Source organism: Lagopus leucura, unplaced genomic scaffold, assembly GCF_019238085.1.
Source record: "Lagopus leucura isolate 7727_CA_CO unplaced genomic scaffold, USGS_WTPT01 Super-Scaffold_741, whole genome shotgun sequence".
In the NCBI taxonomy this organism is placed as follows: Eukaryota; Metazoa; Chordata; class Aves; order Galliformes; family Phasianidae; genus Lagopus; species Lagopus leucura.
In genome coordinates this window covers 3,534,714-3,552,120 of record NW_024962256.1, presented here as the reverse complement: position 1 = coordinate 3,552,120, position 17,407 = coordinate 3,534,714, and the positions used below count along the sequence as shown (strand labels likewise).

The following is a 17,407-nucleotide window of genomic DNA, read 5'->3' as shown; positions in this document are numbered from 1 at the left end:
GCCATTTAGCTGCCTTTTTCCCATATTCTGGAGAATCCTTGTGTGGTTTCCTTGTTTTTTAACGATTCTAAGAGTTCCTTTTGCCTTGCAGGAAGGGTTGGGCTATTCATAAGTCTGATTCTACTGATTCTCCCTTCATCCAGTGAGTTCAAGCTGACCTGGAGAGCAATAGGTCCCTTTCAGCATCTCTGACAGCATCTGGCAAATGTGAATCAATTGGAGTTGGGCTTTAATATAATAAAACCTACACAGATGATCATCACTTAAATCAAGGAGGAGGGATGCTGTTTCACCTTTCAAAAAAAAAGTTGTAATCAAGTGATTCTTTCAGAGGCCTCTAGCAATGTTCACATGCAAGCAAAGTTCAATTAGCTGACAACTCGGGGCTGAGGTAGGAAACAGAAATTCAATTAGAGTGAATAGCTTGAATAAAACCCAATTTTTATTGGTAATGACCTTATGTGTTATTCTTTGTGTAAATGTCTTCCTATTTCTCAGTCTTCTAAAATCCCAAATGTCAGATAAAACACTTATCTCCTGTTTTTGCTTAATTCAGTTTTCTTCTAATAAAAGCTTGTCAGGCTTATTTAGAAGGATCACTTGAATTGAACTCTCTCTGCTTTGTTTTCTCCCATGGTACACCAAGTTTTCAGCTGCCTTGTGTTTTCAAGGTAAGATCTGCTTTGGTCTGAATTGCTACTTGAAACTTTTTGTTTTAAATCTTTTACAGATTTTCATTACACTTTGTTACATGGGCAGCATCATCACAAAGACCATAAAGCCTTAAGAGACTTTCAGACTCTGTGCCATAACCATTGACAGTAACGGAAACAAGAGCGAATTAATTAATCTGTTGTATAGATATTAGTTGTTTGTGTATGTATACAGTGCAAAATTTCAACAAAAAATGCATGGAATAATGGCTGTGAGTAATGTGCATAGAGAAGCACTGAAACAGGCGGCCTGGGGAAGCTGATGTATGTGGAGTCTGTGGCCACTGTCTTTGTTGTGGTGTGATGGGAGGTGAGCAGAATGGATGGATGAATGATAACCTTTGCCTTTGAGCATCCCACAGTTGTAAAATCCCCAATGACTGGAAACTGGGCTAAAGATTTAAATATTTTCACCATCCAGACTGTTCCTGGCGGGTTGCAATGACGAATTACAAATTAACTCTGCAATCTGTTAGCAGATTACAGTTTAACTTTGCCCCTGTTTTGGAAAAGCTAAAGCCAAGTGGCATTTCCTGATTTACCACAACTTTGACTATTGTGTTGTCTCAAGGACTTCAGGCTCCACTGACTGTACCTACCTAAAGACATAAGGTTCAATAAATGCCCCAGAATCAATGGCAGCACTATTTCTGCACTGTGCATTTTCTCTGGGAGTCTTTCCAGGACCTCAAGCAAATACTTAGCAGCCTCTTTGCACAGGCTCTATGCAGCGTGATGGCTGCTGTGTAATGCACTCACCATGGCCTGCTAACAGTTGTGAATTTATTTTCTACTGTGAAGTGAGGCTCTGGAATGGGTGATGGATTGGTTCTCTTCTTTAGTTAAGCATTTCTGCATGGCTGGAAAATTTTATAGGCTTGCCTTGTGGCTACATTAATACCTGCATTAATAATATATAATAATGTGACTATGTGCTGCTTAATTCAGCTGAAGCCTAATGTTAGCAGCGGTGCTAAGCATCTTCAATCAGGCATCCTCTTGTCTCTATAGGATGGAGAAGGACAATTTTAAGTACCACCTGTCAGAAAGCTGTTAAAAACCCTTTTTCAGGGTTGATATTCCCTCTTAATTAAACGTGTTTATTCCAGTTCAGTACCTTTCCCTACAAACCTTTTCCTTTGGCCATTTGGATCCATTATGGATCTAATAACATTCTTCATTGAATGGAAAGTCGGGTTTTAAGGACAGTGCCTTTGCTAACAGCTTGTCTCCCTCCAGACAAATGTAAAATTTTGGTTGGTCGGCGTTTTAGTGAAGACAGGTATCCTGAGCTAGCTGCTGTATGCAGAAATCCCAGTACTCTCATTTTGTATCCTGGAGCTGAAGCTACCAATTTGGAAGAAGTCACTGTGATGTCTTCTAGCCCACCAGTTATGATCATCATTGATGGAACTTGGAGCCAGGCTAAAGATATATTTTACAAAAATTCTCTCTTCCGATTTCCCAGGCAGGTGCAGTTAAAAACCAACATTTCAAGTCAGTACGTAATTCGTACACAGCCAACAAACAGCTGTCTCTCTACACTTGAATGTGCTGCTGTTGCTCTCACTATCATGGAAAAAAATAAGAATATACAAGAGACTATACTACGACCCCTTCAAGCTTTGTGCTCTTTCCAGCTTCAGCATGGAGCCCAGATCCATCACAGCAAGGAGCATCTTCTCAAAAATGGCTTATATGACAAGCCAATGCCAAAGAATAAGCGCAAACTAAGAAGAATGGAACTTTTTTAAATAATGTAAAAATATAGGAAAACTGTACCTACCATAGAGTGGGATGTATTTGCATCTAGCCAATGAATGTGGATCTGAATTTATAACCTCCATTTTCTACAGCTGTTTCCTCCTATGCCACAGGTTCAGACACTTGCAATCATTCCTGAGTCCAGGTGCTTCTCATCATCCGTGCTTCTTGACAGCCACTACTGTTCAGATAGGTGATGCAGCTTCCTCGTTCCAACAGGGGCCCTAAAATGTAAGAGAAGTTCCTTTAAAATATGCTTGTTATTGGGATTAATAAATATTTTCATCTGTTTTTTTTTCTCTTATCAGCCAATCCTCTCTTCTTAAAAGTCGATGCGTTAAAAGGCATCTGCATTTTTGTATGTGGTTCCTTATTTTGGTCAGGCATTTGTGAAAGAATTTGATTGCATCGTTTACTGGGTTTGTTCAGTTTGGGGCTTTGAAAGTGAAGGTAGAGCAAGCTTTTTTGAGAAAACGTTTTCCATGAAAGCTTTCAACAAAGCAATCTCAATTGAGATGCTTAAGATGTTTCATTCAAGTGCCTTGACTCATTAAGTAACACTTTTCTGATTAATTGTTATGTATTATATTTGAGAATGATCAGAATGACTATACAAGATGAATCTTAATGCTCTGCTGTTCTCAGAGAAATGCATTCTATACAAAGAAGCTATGTTTTTGAGGAAGCCATGTCAGTGGGTTTGTTTCTTGAGCAATATTTTTGGAACTTACTGAAGAATGAGAATGAATTCTGGTTCTAAGTTTTCTTTTCCACGCTCTGTGAATTATGTTCTGCCATAATTGGAAGGGTAACGTGTCATTGTAAAACCAACATTTTCAGAACTGTCTAATTCAAGGAAATAGACACTTTTCAATTTTTCATTCTAATTTGAAACAAAGACTCTGGTGAGGAGGCAGTAGTCACAGTGGAACAAGAATTGCCTTGTTTACCAACATTGTTTTGAGCTCATGTTTCCTAAATCATTTTGTCCTGATCTCTCCCTCCCTGCTGACCCTAAACACGAGCCCTGCTTTCATTCTTTCTTCAACAATTGCTTATTCTGTCCCTTTTAACCAAAATAAAAGAATCTGGGAGAACTCCTTCACGTATTAGGAGAATTATATCTCTCTGGTGATCGTTAGCCTAAGTTGTGGTTTAAGGAAATCTGAAGCAGGGAAGCATTGAAATATTAAAGCTGCTATTTGTGATTATACTCCAGAAATCTAGGAGAGAGAATGCAGCACGGAAGGTAGTTTGTGTTTTTTTGTCTTATAATTGGTTTATACAAAGTTATCTCATTGTGGATACAGAATGCAGTAAAAATGAAAAATGTTGGAACCCGTGAAACGTGTAGTTCATTTTCTGAACTAAATAGATTAAGTATGAATTGGTTATTAATAATTCAAAGCAAAATGCCTGATAAGGAATTGGAGCAGCTTGTCTATAATTTTCAATCATTAAAAAATCAGTCTGAGCGAGGCTGTCTGAAGCTCCCTTATCTCAAATTAAAGCCTTGCTTCTTCATTTATTAAGGAGTCAGATCTAAATGATGCAGCAGGCTTGAGACATTGCTATTGCAATATCCTCATGGCCTGCTGTAAACTCAGGATAATCTGGAAATTGGCTTTGGTACAGTAAGTCCTGAGTATGTGGGACCTCCTGGTGACAGCTGCGTACCTGGCACCACAGCTGAGAAGCTTTGGGGTGTGATTTCATAGAATCAAAGGGTTGGGAGGGATGCACAAGGATCTTGGAGTACAGTTCATCTCTCCACACAGGACCACCCAAAATTCAAACCAGATATTTGGGACAGTTAGGTTTGTTTGCTTGTTTAAGTTGCCTAAGAAAGCATTTTTTTTCCTATTGTTTGCTGCTTTTTGCATTCAGGCTGTAAGGTAAGAATTAAGAGGTAAGAATTGTCTCTCAGATGTGTCTGGGCTACAATAAAATGAAATTAAAACCACACTTTTCAAAGGAGTTGCACAGCTACTGCTTCTGCCCATAGGTAGAAAAATTCCCTCTGTCTGGAAAACAAGGACCTTAACACCTCCCCACCCCAGCATTTTTATCTTTCCTTTAGTTTAGGGGGGGATTTTGGCACTCAGGTAGTAAACAGAGATGAGGGCAGCTTCATCCTCAGAATGTCCAGCAGATGGTGGTGGAGCTTCATCAACAGCTACGCTTCCTGGGGAGGGCCTGGACACCACCGCTGCCATACCTCAGCCCTCAAGCTCTCCGTTAGAAACAAAACATAATTTCCTTGGCAGCCAGATGCAGTATTTGCATGGAAAAATGTGGAAAACATAGTTTGGAGCTGATTTCATCTGTCGCTGCGATAATTTTTATAATAGCAGAAGGCGGTCTGTCTTTGGCATCTGACGCTAACAAGTTCTTGAAGTGGTGTTCACGGTGCTTCAGGAGAGAATTAGCATTAGGAGGGAGCTCTTTGCTCCCCATCCACCTGCAACCTTCCAACAGGCTTTTTGAAGAAACAAAGCCATCACTCGAGGTCCAGGCCTGAGCATACATCACTGGGAAATATCCCAGATCTGATTTCTGGGATGTAGACTCTCATCCCATACAGTTGCAGGCAGAACTGGACCTTCTGCAAGTAGTTGGAAGGGAGAACTGTTCTTGGGGTGTTCAGGACAGCCTGGCAGGTCTGCCAGGTCAGCTTACCCCAAGAGATGGAATCCCTCCCCTCCAGCTGGAGGGCATCTCTTGACTGAATGTGGGTACCAGGTGATTCAAAGTACTGATGTCCAGACAGCTGTGGAACACAGGAGGTGAAATTCATGTGTTTTATCAGATGTCAGTCCTGTTGCTCGCAAATATACTGCCCTTCTCTGCCCCTGCTTGCTTCTGTTGTCCTGGCAAGGGATTTCCAGAAGTCTTCAGGTCTCTGTGGAGATTTGGGCAGCCCCCAGGAAGGGAATTTGGAAGGGGTGGGGAGCAGCAAGCAGCAAGGAGAGGACCCATAAGCTGTGGGTGAGAGGAGAAGCTACTGCCACAAGCCGAAGTCAGAAAAGGATTTTTTCCACATCGGAGAGCCCAGCCGTAATGCATGGCATGCGGCCACTGGAGGGCAGCCTCGCAGCTCACGCTGCCCTGCATCAGCCCTCCTCGCTCCCAGCCCGCTTTGTCTGGTATTTTCTGCTGGTATGGTTGAGCAGAGATACAAACGCACTCAAGCAGCTTCTTTCCCTACAATTTTGCTCCGCGTGGTAGATGAGACCTGAAAAAATGAACGTGCACGTTTTGCTATGGGTGATGATGTTCCTCTAACTGGTGCTTTTGGTTGCCAGCTGTAATACATCCCTTCCAGCCCGGTGCCTCTCTTGTCACTGTGATGCCTACTGTATCTTTTTGGTACTGTTGTGCAGCAGGGTGGGAAGGTTTCCAGCTTCCTCCAGCCTCGGTTAAACAGTTTTTGATTTCTTTGCTGGCACCAGCAGCTGTTTGCAAGAACAAAGCATAGGTAGAAGCCAGACATCTCAAAGAGGCCTCAAGAGCCCCAGCCTGCTCTGCTCTGCTTGGGGTTGTGCTTGGCAGCTCTTCAGGCAGCTGGGATGTGTGTCTTATTTTCCAGGCATTTTCAACCTACTTGCACAAGCCAGGGTAAATGCAGATGTAACAATGAAATGCATTATCTCTGCTGTGTGGTTTGACCTGCTGGCTGCTTCAAGTTGTGTGGCTGAGCAGCACACACCAGGTGACCGGAGGTGTGGGAAGATGTATGATGAGGTGGTGGTTGGAGGAGACAGGACACCAATTTACAGGAAATAATGTTTAATTGGTTTTGTGTTTATGGATTACCATCCAAGTATAAATAGTTTATTCTCTCTTCTTAAATTCTTTGTATTATTGGCTTCTAGGCACTAATTATCTCCACACAGTCCGTAGGGGACAGAATTGCCGTAGGAAAAACAAAGGGGGGAAATAAATTTACTTGCATCTATGGAGAAGTTGAAAAATTGTGTGTTTTTGTAAAGCTTTTACATCATCATCCTTTTCAACTGAGCATCCTAAATGCTTTATAAATATTAATTAGGCCTCATGTGGCTTCTCTGAATTACGTAAAGACAGAATTGCCTCATCCATCAGATAAGAGGATCCAGAAGCTGCTTAACAATTTGAAACAGCATCAAAATGAAAACCAGCTCAGTGAACAAAAACATAACACCCACCTGAAACTTCTGGGCTGGAGGAAAAAAAAAAAAAAGAGTGACTTGTCTTTATAATTGAATCATAGAATGGCTTGAGTTGGAAGGGACCTGTTAAGATCATCTGGTTTCAATTGCCAGCTCTGGTCTGGGTGCCACCCACCAACTCAGCTGTCCATGGTCCAATCCAGCCTGGCCCTGGGCACCTCAAGGGATGTAGAACCCAGCTCCTCTGGGCAGCCTGTGCCAGGACCTCACCACCCAGTATCGCTTCACCTTCACAAAAAAGTAGGACTGGATCAGGAAGGACTGCATGAAGTATTCTCTTCCCATACACTTCTTCCTTCTGTCTTTTTTGCTTTGTGAGATTACCCTGCCTTCATGGCATAAACATAAGCTTTATTTATGTTAGGATTTCAGAAAGGAAGCAACCTAGAGGGAAAAAGCTCATTCTGTTCTCTCTTCTCTTTCCCAGACCTAAGACTCCATTGCATGCTGAGAGATGCTGACACAAGGAGCTGCTGGAAATGAAAGATGGAGGAGCACGGTGAGTAAGAGATCCCCATGAAGCAGTGTGGGACTGGGGGCAGGATGGTGAAGCCAAGCTGTCTTTAGGCAACAGAGAGATATATAGGTCTTCTACAGCTGTATATATACAGAGAATATTGCAGTTTGGGAAGGACCAGCAAGGATATTCCCAGTCCTTGAGACTGCAGAAGCTTCCTAAAAGAGACAAGCTAAGGGCAAGCTGCCTGCCAAATACGTATCAGACACTAGATAAAATGTGCAGCACATCCAGCTGAAGAGTCTGGGTTTGGACTTCAGTTAATTTAAGTGTAACTCAGTGAAGACTTAATAATTGCAGAGGCATCAGTTGTTTACTGAAATTTCTCATCTCCTACTCAAATTATTCACGTTTTCTCTTTCAAATATCTGAGAAGGCACTGGATTAATTGTTTCTCCAGGTGGACTTCTGCAGATGTGTCTTTTAAATCTACTCTGTATCAATGATGACTGCAGACCAGGAGGAAATTAAAGAACAGAACAAAATTTGTGTTTGAAATTTCAGTCATTTTTGTGATATCGTGGATACACGAGGCAAATATGGAATGTTGTAAAATTTCAGCTAGTACAGAGAATGTGGTAGAAATGTGCTTTATTTCTCAGTGTCACTAATTGGCCTTATGCAGAAATTTACAAGAAGGGACCAGGCTAACACATGGGAAGCTGAGTTAGCAGGAGTGCAGGTGATTATTCCCCTCTGTGACATTCAGAAGTCCACACGTGGAATAATGTCCCCAGTTTATATCCTCTGTGCAAGTTTCCTTCTTTGGCTACTACAAGAGAAGTACACTGGTTAGGAGGCAATGGTCAGGTGCTGCAAGAACGCAGTGGAGCTAGGAAAAACAGTGACAGATCAGTGAAACACTGAAGCAAGGGTTTAGGCTGTTGTACCAGAGTTCTTGTAGGTCACCCCCCCAACTTTCATTTTTCTGATTTACATTTTGGGAACTGGAGCAAATTTCAGGAAGTGAGCTTTAATCTGCTGTGAGTTTGCTGGCTTTGTTTCTTGCGTGACTTCCTTTGAAGAGCTCTTGTAAAGAATTGCATGGTCTTTGCATGGAAATGCCAGTTAGTTCAAAACATCTTAGTATACACAGGTCAAACATGCAAAGTTGAAGCAAACAGTTACAGCATGCCTGAAAGTAGTCTGTAATTAGCTCATGCAAGGTACACTGCATGAAAATCGATGGAGGAAGAAGGAGGTGACAGTGAATTTGTTTCTGGTCCCAGTTCAATGATTTTGTTTATTCTTGACCCAATCAATGATTGGCTTTATAAAATAAGAGAATTGACATATTTTAATGTACTTCAATTACATATTCAGATATCTACAGTGTATTTCACAGTTGTTTTCCTGTATGCAACCTGAGTGCAGGGAAACTACTGGTACTTGACTAGGTAAGTGAAAGCATAGTTAATTATTAGGTAAACTTTGCTTTCACTCTGTAAGCTCTGTATGTATTGGCAAGTTTTTTTGTTGTTGTCATTGTGTTTGTTGTACAGCAAGTCCATGTAATTAACATCAAATAAGCACCAAGGAAACAAAGGTGTATTGTGGAGAAACAAATAGCGCTGATGGTAAATCTCAATGCTGGGAGCGGCTCGTTGGGTTTATAAATTGGCCCTCAGCTGAAGGAATTTTTGAAAAGCGCCATTAGTTTTCAGTCATACAAAGTAGGATTGCAGCAATGCTTTCAACTATTTGTATTTGCCTGAGTTAAGATTTCTGCTTCGAGGTAAAACAACAGACCAGCACATTCTTTTCATTTTTTTCTTTTTGTTTTTAAAATGCCCAGCTGCCCCTGTAGTTAATGATGTGTCAGCATTGCCATTACAGAACCTCAATTCTGCCTTAGTATATGAACTGTAAAATAAATGCTTCAGACTTCAAATTTGTTTTCTAGGGTTTTGCTCATGAGATCCTTTGAAGCATTTTATGGATTCATAAGAGTATGTTGGATTCTGCTTCAGCTCTTGGATTACTTCAATCAAATATCCACAACAAAACTTTATTAAATTGTTTTTTAAAACACATTTATTACTGCATTTCTAGTATAGCAAATTATAAACCTGTCATCATAGTTTCTTTATAGCTTTATTTCTGCTTATCACAAGTTAAAAAAAAAATAAAGCTTGCTGTTTCTGCTGCTTTGGAAATTGATTCTTGACTCAGATAAACAGCATGGTCTTAAGACTCTCAGAAGGGTTGCAGCCTGCTTTCATTCTCATATAACCTGCATTTCTCTTACTTTGATCTCCCATGTTCTTGTTGTAAATACTTCCTGAAGGATTTTGAATGACATCAGCAGTGTTATAGCACCTACAGAATCTCCCTGGGGAGGACTTTAATCCTTCATTACCTCTCAAAAATGTTGGAAGGAATCAGGTTCCACAGGAAAGACAAGATCCCAATATTTTTGCTTGCTCAGAAGAGTTGAATCAAAGCCAATTATCCCCGGTATTGTAAGGTTATTTGCACAGCTTTTAGCAGGATTCTAGTTTCTGTGAATTACAGAAATAGGAGGATTTGTCCTGCTGGAGGGAAACCTGATGTGTGCCATCCTGTGTGACAGCTGCTGGGGCCATGTGCTACCACACCAGCCCAAGAAGCCCCGCCAAGAGGTAACTTCTTTTCAGGTCTCCAAGTTTGTAGCTGGGAAACCAGCTGAAATGTAGGAGAGCTTTTATTTCATGATCTGTATTCCTCTGTGCCCAAATGATACCGTGAGGCAAAGAGTTTTAAAGGCTCGTTAACATTTGCATGAATTGCTTCTCCCGTGTACTGACATGCATTTCCTCTGGCCAGCTTGCAATGGGTTCCCAATTCACTTTTAACCCAATTATCTCCTTCCTTTCATAAGGATGTATGCAGGAGTGCACTATTGCCCTTTCCATATGCAGTGATATTTTTACCTAAGGCACTATGCCTCTCTCTTTTCTCTTTTAACTGCCCTTACATTGCTATTCTTGCTTTGCAGCTGCTCCTTTGGATTAGATCTCTATACGTGAAAGAGCATGAAACAGCCTGGTAGTCTGTACAGCTTAGGTGAAGTGTATAGTCTCTGATATATCTTCTCACAGAGTGCTTCTGAGTGTGGGGGCCCACAAGATCACAAAGTCCCAGATAGCTTTGGGAGTATTTTTTAAGCAAATGCTGATGTTATCCTTTATTTCTGTAGTAGGAAAGGGTTTAAGTAACAATAGGAAGTGAGACTCAGTTAAAGGAGGCATTGTAGGAACCAGCTCTCGCTTCACAATGAGATTTGGGCAGTGTGGATGTGCCCTGCATGCAATGATTTTACATGTGCAGGAGCAAGTAGTTCCTCCTAATCCCCTTCTGTAGGCTGCTTTGTGGTCTCACAACCCTGGGTGATACCCTGTAAGACTTTTGATTTCCTAAAGCAGCATTACTTAAAGACAGATTTAGGAAGGAATTAAGAGTTCTTTCTAAAATCAGAGCTTAAATTCAGAAATATGTTGTTCTCTTATCATTTGATTCTTCTCAGAAACTCTTGATGTACTTCATCAGTCTAAAAGGCTGCGGGAAACCCTGCACTGCTTTACAATAACAGACCATGAACCAGAGCTCCTGGGACAGATTCTGCCCAGTGTTGGGGCTGCAGCATTGCTGGATAACATGCCTGCTCCCACCCTACTGAAAATCATGCTGTCCTGAGGACCTAGAATGTTTTGTTCTCCTTGTTTGTTCAGCAGTTAGGTACATGGATCACCTCCTAGGCTTGTGCATGGGAAACTCTGCAGATGGCTCAGGACATTGGAGAGATCTCAGATCCTTCCTCTTGCAAGGGAGCTTGTGTGGCAGAAAGACAGATATCTTACTGTTTGTTCTGTAATATAGTGCTGTTTAGAAATTCCATAAAGAAAAGAAGTTTCTCTTTTTTTCTCACAATGTTGCTTGTATAGGGAATCATCTGAAAGCACCATGTGTGTGAAATGACCCCGAGAGAGGAAAGATGTGTGAGCAGAGTTATTGGCATTCGAACAAGGAAGAGGGCAGGAGCTGAGGATATTCTTTCAGAGACTTTACAATACCAGTTTGCTAAGGTCAATTAACATCTCAAATGCAGCTCAAATTTGCTCATCTGTAGCATATTGAAAGCATCTAACTGAAGCCCGTGGGAGCTGGGTCCTCCAATGAGGCTGCAGTGAGGTCTGACCCTGAAGTACTGCAGGATGACCACAGGGTTGGAGGGGACATGCAGTTCTACTGAGCAAAGCAGTGGGCTTCATGCAGACCTGCAACGTGGGATCCACCCCATGAGCTTCTTCAGTTTGCAAGGCCTTGGGGCACATTGAAAATATACATATTATGTAGGAACTATCGCTTTGAATCTGCTGTGGGACTGACAAAAGTGGTTCTAGTGAATTACTGCAGTCTCTTAGGACCAACTTGGCAGCTCAGTAACAAGTTTTGCTGGCCTGAAAAATCCCCATCTTATGAATATGCTGAAAGAAAATCTGAAGTTTGAACACCCCTGCTTCTTCAATCATTAGGATAAACATCTGAAGGTAGAGATGTATTGGACCCTCAGTAACAAAAATGGTTGTGTGGGCTTTGTACTGTAAACTCCTTCATTCCTGATAGTGCTCTGCCTTGGGGGAAACAAGCAGAGTCAAAATATCCACAAATGATAAACTTGTATTTGAGAGTCAGTAAACTTTGGCCATGTGATTCTTCTACTTGTCATAGGCAAGTGCTCTGAAACTTTTATCTCGTAGCTTCTTATAGCACATTTCACATATATTCTTTATAATCCCTCCTTAACAGCTGTCGCCAGCAACAGAGATCCAAGAGATCTCTGAAAAATCACTTTTACAAGCAGAAACCAGGAGTAACTAGAAAGCACAAAGAAATTTCATGTCTTGCTGCTTGTAGTGATAAGTTCTCTCCAGCAATAGCTGTAAATCAGTGCTTTTCCGCTGTCATTTCTCACCAAAACCCTTAAATGAAAGGAAATCATGGGCATGGAAATGAGAGTAAAATGCTTGATGGTCTCTAAAGTTTTGGAGCATTCAGTTTCTTCTAAAATTAATGGGATTTGGACCTGCAAATCCCTTATGTGGCTTTGTACATCCCATTTGACTAATATTTAAACTGCTGACGTTTATCGCAAGTCCCCAGGAGTGAGCAGTGGCAGGACCTTCTGGGACTTGAGAATACCAGCAGCCAGCAAGAAGAAAGATATTTTCCTTATACATAGAGGAAATGTTTGTTTTCATAACTACTGAGCCAATGTGGCACTTACAAGTCTTCAATTTCATCTGTTAATGAAGTTTTTAATTAATTCATAAGACAATAATATTTCAGTGGCATGTTTCCCACCCACCATCTGCTCTAGGTTATATGTCTTAAATTAAACACCTGTCTGGCTGCATGCTGGGTAAATTTGTCCAAGCACTATATCTTTTAACTTTGACAGTGCCTAGATAACCTATTTGCTGCAGGACCTCCTTGTCTCACCTATAGTGTTAAACACATTGCAAAGAATGCTTCTTTGTAGGAGGGTCCAGCTAATACGAGGAGGCATTACTGGGTATTACTGCCATGAGGCACTGGAGTGATTATTAAAGCCACATTTCAGGTGAAGTTTGGAATGAGAATTGAGAATGGGAATATTTGGGTACCTCATTGCAGTTTTCTTGTAGCTTTTGTCAAATTTGCTTGAATGCCCTCAGTGAAGGTTAAAATTAACTACTTCAGCTTACATCCATACAATTACATCTAGTGGCAGTACTGTGTGTTCATTTGTGAGGTGTGCTTCAAAGATATGACTCAGATTGTATCTTGTCGGTTTCCATTGCTGGAAGCTGCTGAAAAAGAGTGAGACGTTCAGAGTCGCTCATTGTAGTGTGATGGAAATAGGATAAATCTTGGGAAAATTAAGATTTCATCTCCAACACTGAAATGCATTTCTCTAATTGCTGGTCAGAAAGGTGTGTTTTGAATTCACTCTTGAAAAAAATCTAATATTACAATTGTATTTCTATAGATTTCATGTTGATCTTCTGTCATTTGAGGTTTTAAAAATAGAATTGTTTCTATTCTTTGATACTTCTAGAATATCCAGACTGTTGTTAAAAGGCTCAGAAAAAAAATACAACAGCCCTTGAATGAATCATGCTACTGATGGCGGGCCCTAAATAGGCCTAGTGAATTTTTTTATCCGTACAATCTGAGTATTTCCTCATTCCAGAGGGAATATTCCTTGAAGTAATAATATTTGATATTTCTTTTGCATCTTTTTGTGTAGGCTTGCAAAATGTTTTTTGAGATGTCACTTCCTTGTAATACATTGCTAAATAGTTTAGTTTTCATGTGATAGGGTAGGGTAAATGAAATCAGTAATTTTAGAGACACGAGAGAGGCCTGAGGATGCCCAGAAAGTCACTGGCAAAGAGTGGAGAACAGTTACTGTATCCTTCAACCCCTGACCAATACAGCCCTACCAGCTTTGATGAAATATCTGTGTATAGAATCATAGGATTATAGAATCATCCAGGCTGGAAAAGACCTTTGAGATCTTCAAATCTAGCCATGAGTTTAACCTGCTGTGTTCCATTGCTAAACCATCTCCTTCAGTGCTATGTCCACATGTCTCACATACCTCCAGAGATGGACTCCACCACTTCCCTGGACAACCTGTTCCAGTGACCACCCTCTCCATCAAGAAATTATTTCTAATGTCCAATCTAAGCTTCCCCTAGTGCAACTTGAATCCATTTCATTGGGTCCTATAACTTGTCACCTAAGAAAAGAAACCAGCATCCTGCTCACTCTTTTCATGTAGTTGGTGATAGAGAGTGATGAGGTCTCCCCTCAGCCTCCTTTTGTCCAGACTGAACAACCTCAACTCCTTAAGTTGTTCCTCAAAACTTGTTTTCTAGTCTCCTCACCAGTTTCATTGCTCTTATCTGCACATATGCTGGAGCAACTCAATGACTTTGTGGTGAGGAACCCAAAACTGCACAGCATTTGAAGTGCAGTCTCATCAGTGCCAAGTACAGAGGGACAGTCATCTATCCTGTTGGCCACATGGTTTCTGAGGCAAGCTGGGATGCCATTAACCAACTTGGCCACCTGGGCACAGAGCTGGCTCAACTTCAGCCAACTGTAGACCAACATCCCCAGGGCCTTTTTCTCTGGGCAACTTTCCAGTTACTCTACCCCAAGCCCATATGGCTACATGTGATGGCTGTGACCCAAGCGCAGAACCCAGCACTGAGCTTTGATGAATGTCATGTGGTTGGACATGGCCCATCAATCCAGCCCATACAGATCCCTCTGCAGAGTCTACCTACCATCAAGACTATTACCAGTTCTTTTTGTCTCTTTTATATTAATTTAGTAAAGACTTCTCATGTCCAAGCAAAGATTGTCTTGCACAAATCAAAATAAATAAGTTTTTGTTTGATAGAAGCCATGTAAAACAGGAGAAAGAAAGCTGGAATAATTTGGATTTACTTTCCAATTTTGTGAGAAAACTTCAGAGATGTTAATGATCTAACTGTGCCTTAATTACCCATATATTTGGACTTAGATACTTTGGAACAGGCTTTTCACTCCAGCGAGGCATCAGAAGTAGCCATGTAAAAGAGAACAAAAGACAATAGAATAAAGCATTTCTGTATGCACCCAATACTCTGATGTTTTATATTTTAAGAAGCTAATATTAATGCACATTGATTCAAAAAGCTCAAAATATCCCGCAAGAGCTAATCAATCCAAAAGTACTTATGAGCAATAATTCAGTCAGCTGGTGAACTAACTGACTGCTAATGATGAGAGATGAAGACTCTCTGCTTTTGTGAGCGATTAGCTGGATCATCTAATCTGGCACTGAAGATAATTATCTACTAATACATATGAAAAAAATAAAACATGACAAAAAATTATCCCAGCAAGTGCTCATGTATTTGGGGGAGATTTCCAGTAGCTGCTGAGATCATAAAATTAAAGATGGTATTTCTAGAACAGGGACAAAATGAAGTAACTTTAAGCAGAATTAAAGGGATGGAAGTGCATTTGCTTTTTCTTCCTCATCTCACTGAAATTTTATCTCATTGTTAGAGATACATCACGCACCAAAAAAATGTGTCTTTCTCTTCCATGGCAGAATTAATGCAACATATCTTCTTGCACAGTGCCAGAGTGTTGCTTGTGCAGCTTTCCTGCAATGTTGCAAATCTGCTCCTCAGTTTCAGGTGATGGCCTCTGTGTTAGTAGTAGAGAAACACAAGTTTGCTTGTTCTCCAGCTGCAGCTATTGAAAGTGGCTTTGAGTTTTCTCTCATATATTTTATAAGAAGGGGAAAGTTATAGGTATAGGAGGGTTAAGCTGTCTAAGTTGGTCACCACAGGCTATTTATTATCATTTCATAGCAGAGAAAGATAATCTTTGTCTTTAATTACAGTAGATTCCTACACATGACTTAATACTTTAATGGGAACTCACACTAAATCACACAGGTTCATTTGCATCTTTGGGCCTCATGAAAATTTGGGATTTGTTTCAAAATTAATTCCTTTGCTCATTAAAGCATCAAATTGATCCTGGTGTTGTTCTAATAGCAGTTGCAACAAGTACCACCAAAGAATTAAACAAGCAAACAAACAAGACTGTAACTGTTGTGGTTATACATGAAATTCCACATGCAATGAATTTATCATATTCTTATTCAAAACATCTGGAAAAGGTTAGCTGGAAACCTGTGCACTTGGTCAGAGTCTACTTGGACACAATATCTCTTGATAACTGGGTCTCTGGCTTACCCCTACTCTTCACCTACTGGTTGTTTCTGCCTCTTTTCTGTTTGCCCAAACGGGGCCAGACTTGGAGTTTTAAAGTTGTGTATGGGAACTGCTGAATCGTGGCCTGAACCTCTGATTGATCACCTGAGGTGAGCACTGAGTCAGCCACAGGAGCACAGGTGAAGGCAATTCACCTGTGCTGCCGGAAGGGGTGGAGCCTGGCTGCACCTCTCCTAGAGCCATTTAAGAGCTGACTACGGGTGGTGAAGGATTTCTTCTGGAGATCCCCTCCTATGGAGTTTTGTAGTGAGCACAGTGTATGGGTAAGCATTCTATCTATTCTCTTTTGGTATAACAACTGCTTAGCCAAACTCTCTGGTGTATTTCATAATTATGACATCTGTACATTCGCTGCCTATACAAGTTGCGTGGCTTCTACAGCCAAAACCAGGCTCTATGGCTGGTTTTATTTTGTACATTCTTCAGTTTTCCTTATCCAGAGGTGAGTTTCATGGCAGATGAGAATGCTAGCAATGCCCAGAATGAACAACTCTGGAGGAAGGCTGGATCCAGGAAGCTAGTCTGTGAACCATAGGGCAGCTGGGACTTTGTTCAGACCTGAAGAGATCAGGGCTAGGCAGAGGGTGCATTACATGTTCACTGAAACTAATCCCTTCCCAAGGCAAGGGAACAGGAAGTGAAGCACGTGCAGGGAATTGTTTTCATTTAATATTATGCTTAAAACACTTGCCGTAGGTGATAGCACTAAAGAATTCTAACTTAGAAGTGATGGATATGTGACCTGTCCACATCCAACAACAAGAAAACGTTTGTTTGCCTACATGGAGCAAAGTGATCACAATCATCAGTGTGTGAAATATGATATTGTTCTGCTTCATAATACATTTTTCCTAGATACAGACTCTACCTGAAGGATTGGAGTCTTTAGCTGTGCTTCATGTGCTGCAGGTCACCACTACAATAATGGCTGTTGTTTATGGGTGAAAGTGCTGCACCTGAAGCAGCAACACACCAGGGCCTGCTCTGCATTCAAGTTTCTCTGTTGAATGTTTAATTATTGTTAAATTAATTTGAATTATCTGCATCTACTCAGGCAATATATAGGCATCCTAATGCATTTCTGTCATGTCATCAAAGCAATGCTTTGTGTTTAAATTCTGCAGCAGCAATAAACTGAAAAAAAAGCTGTGCTCTTTGAGTAATGCACAGTGTGTCATAAGTGTTATGAATGATGGCACTGCTGTTGGTCTTGCTGCAACTTTAACCAGTTTGTATTAATTTTCAATTTTGTTCTGTAGTTCTTAAATGAACTGCACATTTGCCAGATAATATCCAGGACACAAAATGCTATTTAGTAGAAAATAGCTATAAAATTACTGTATAACTTCCTGCATGTGTGTTTTAATTAATCAA

At 40.8% G+C, this 17,407-nt stretch overlaps 1 protein-coding gene across 1 annotated transcript; it reads left to right on the top strand.

The window, feature by feature from the left end:
• The first annotated feature begins 722 nt into the window (after positions 1 to 722).
• On the top strand, positions 723 to 3,751 carry LOC122175796 (tRNA-uridine aminocarboxypropyltransferase 2-like). The gene has a single exon (XM_042863752.1). The coding sequence runs from the start codon at positions 1,898 to 1,900 to the stop codon at positions 2,465 to 2,467; it is 570 nt and encodes a 189-aa protein (XP_042719686.1). The 5' UTR covers positions 723 to 1,897; the 3' UTR covers positions 2,468 to 3,751.
• The last annotated feature ends 13,656 nt before the right edge of the window (positions 3,752 to 17,407 follow it).

What these genes read in the sequence shown, in the direction of transcription:
- LOC122175796 (XM_042863752.1), top strand. Translation starts at nt 1,898, where the DNA reads ATGGAAAGTCGGGTTTTAAGGACAGTGCCTTTGCTAACAGCTTGTCTC.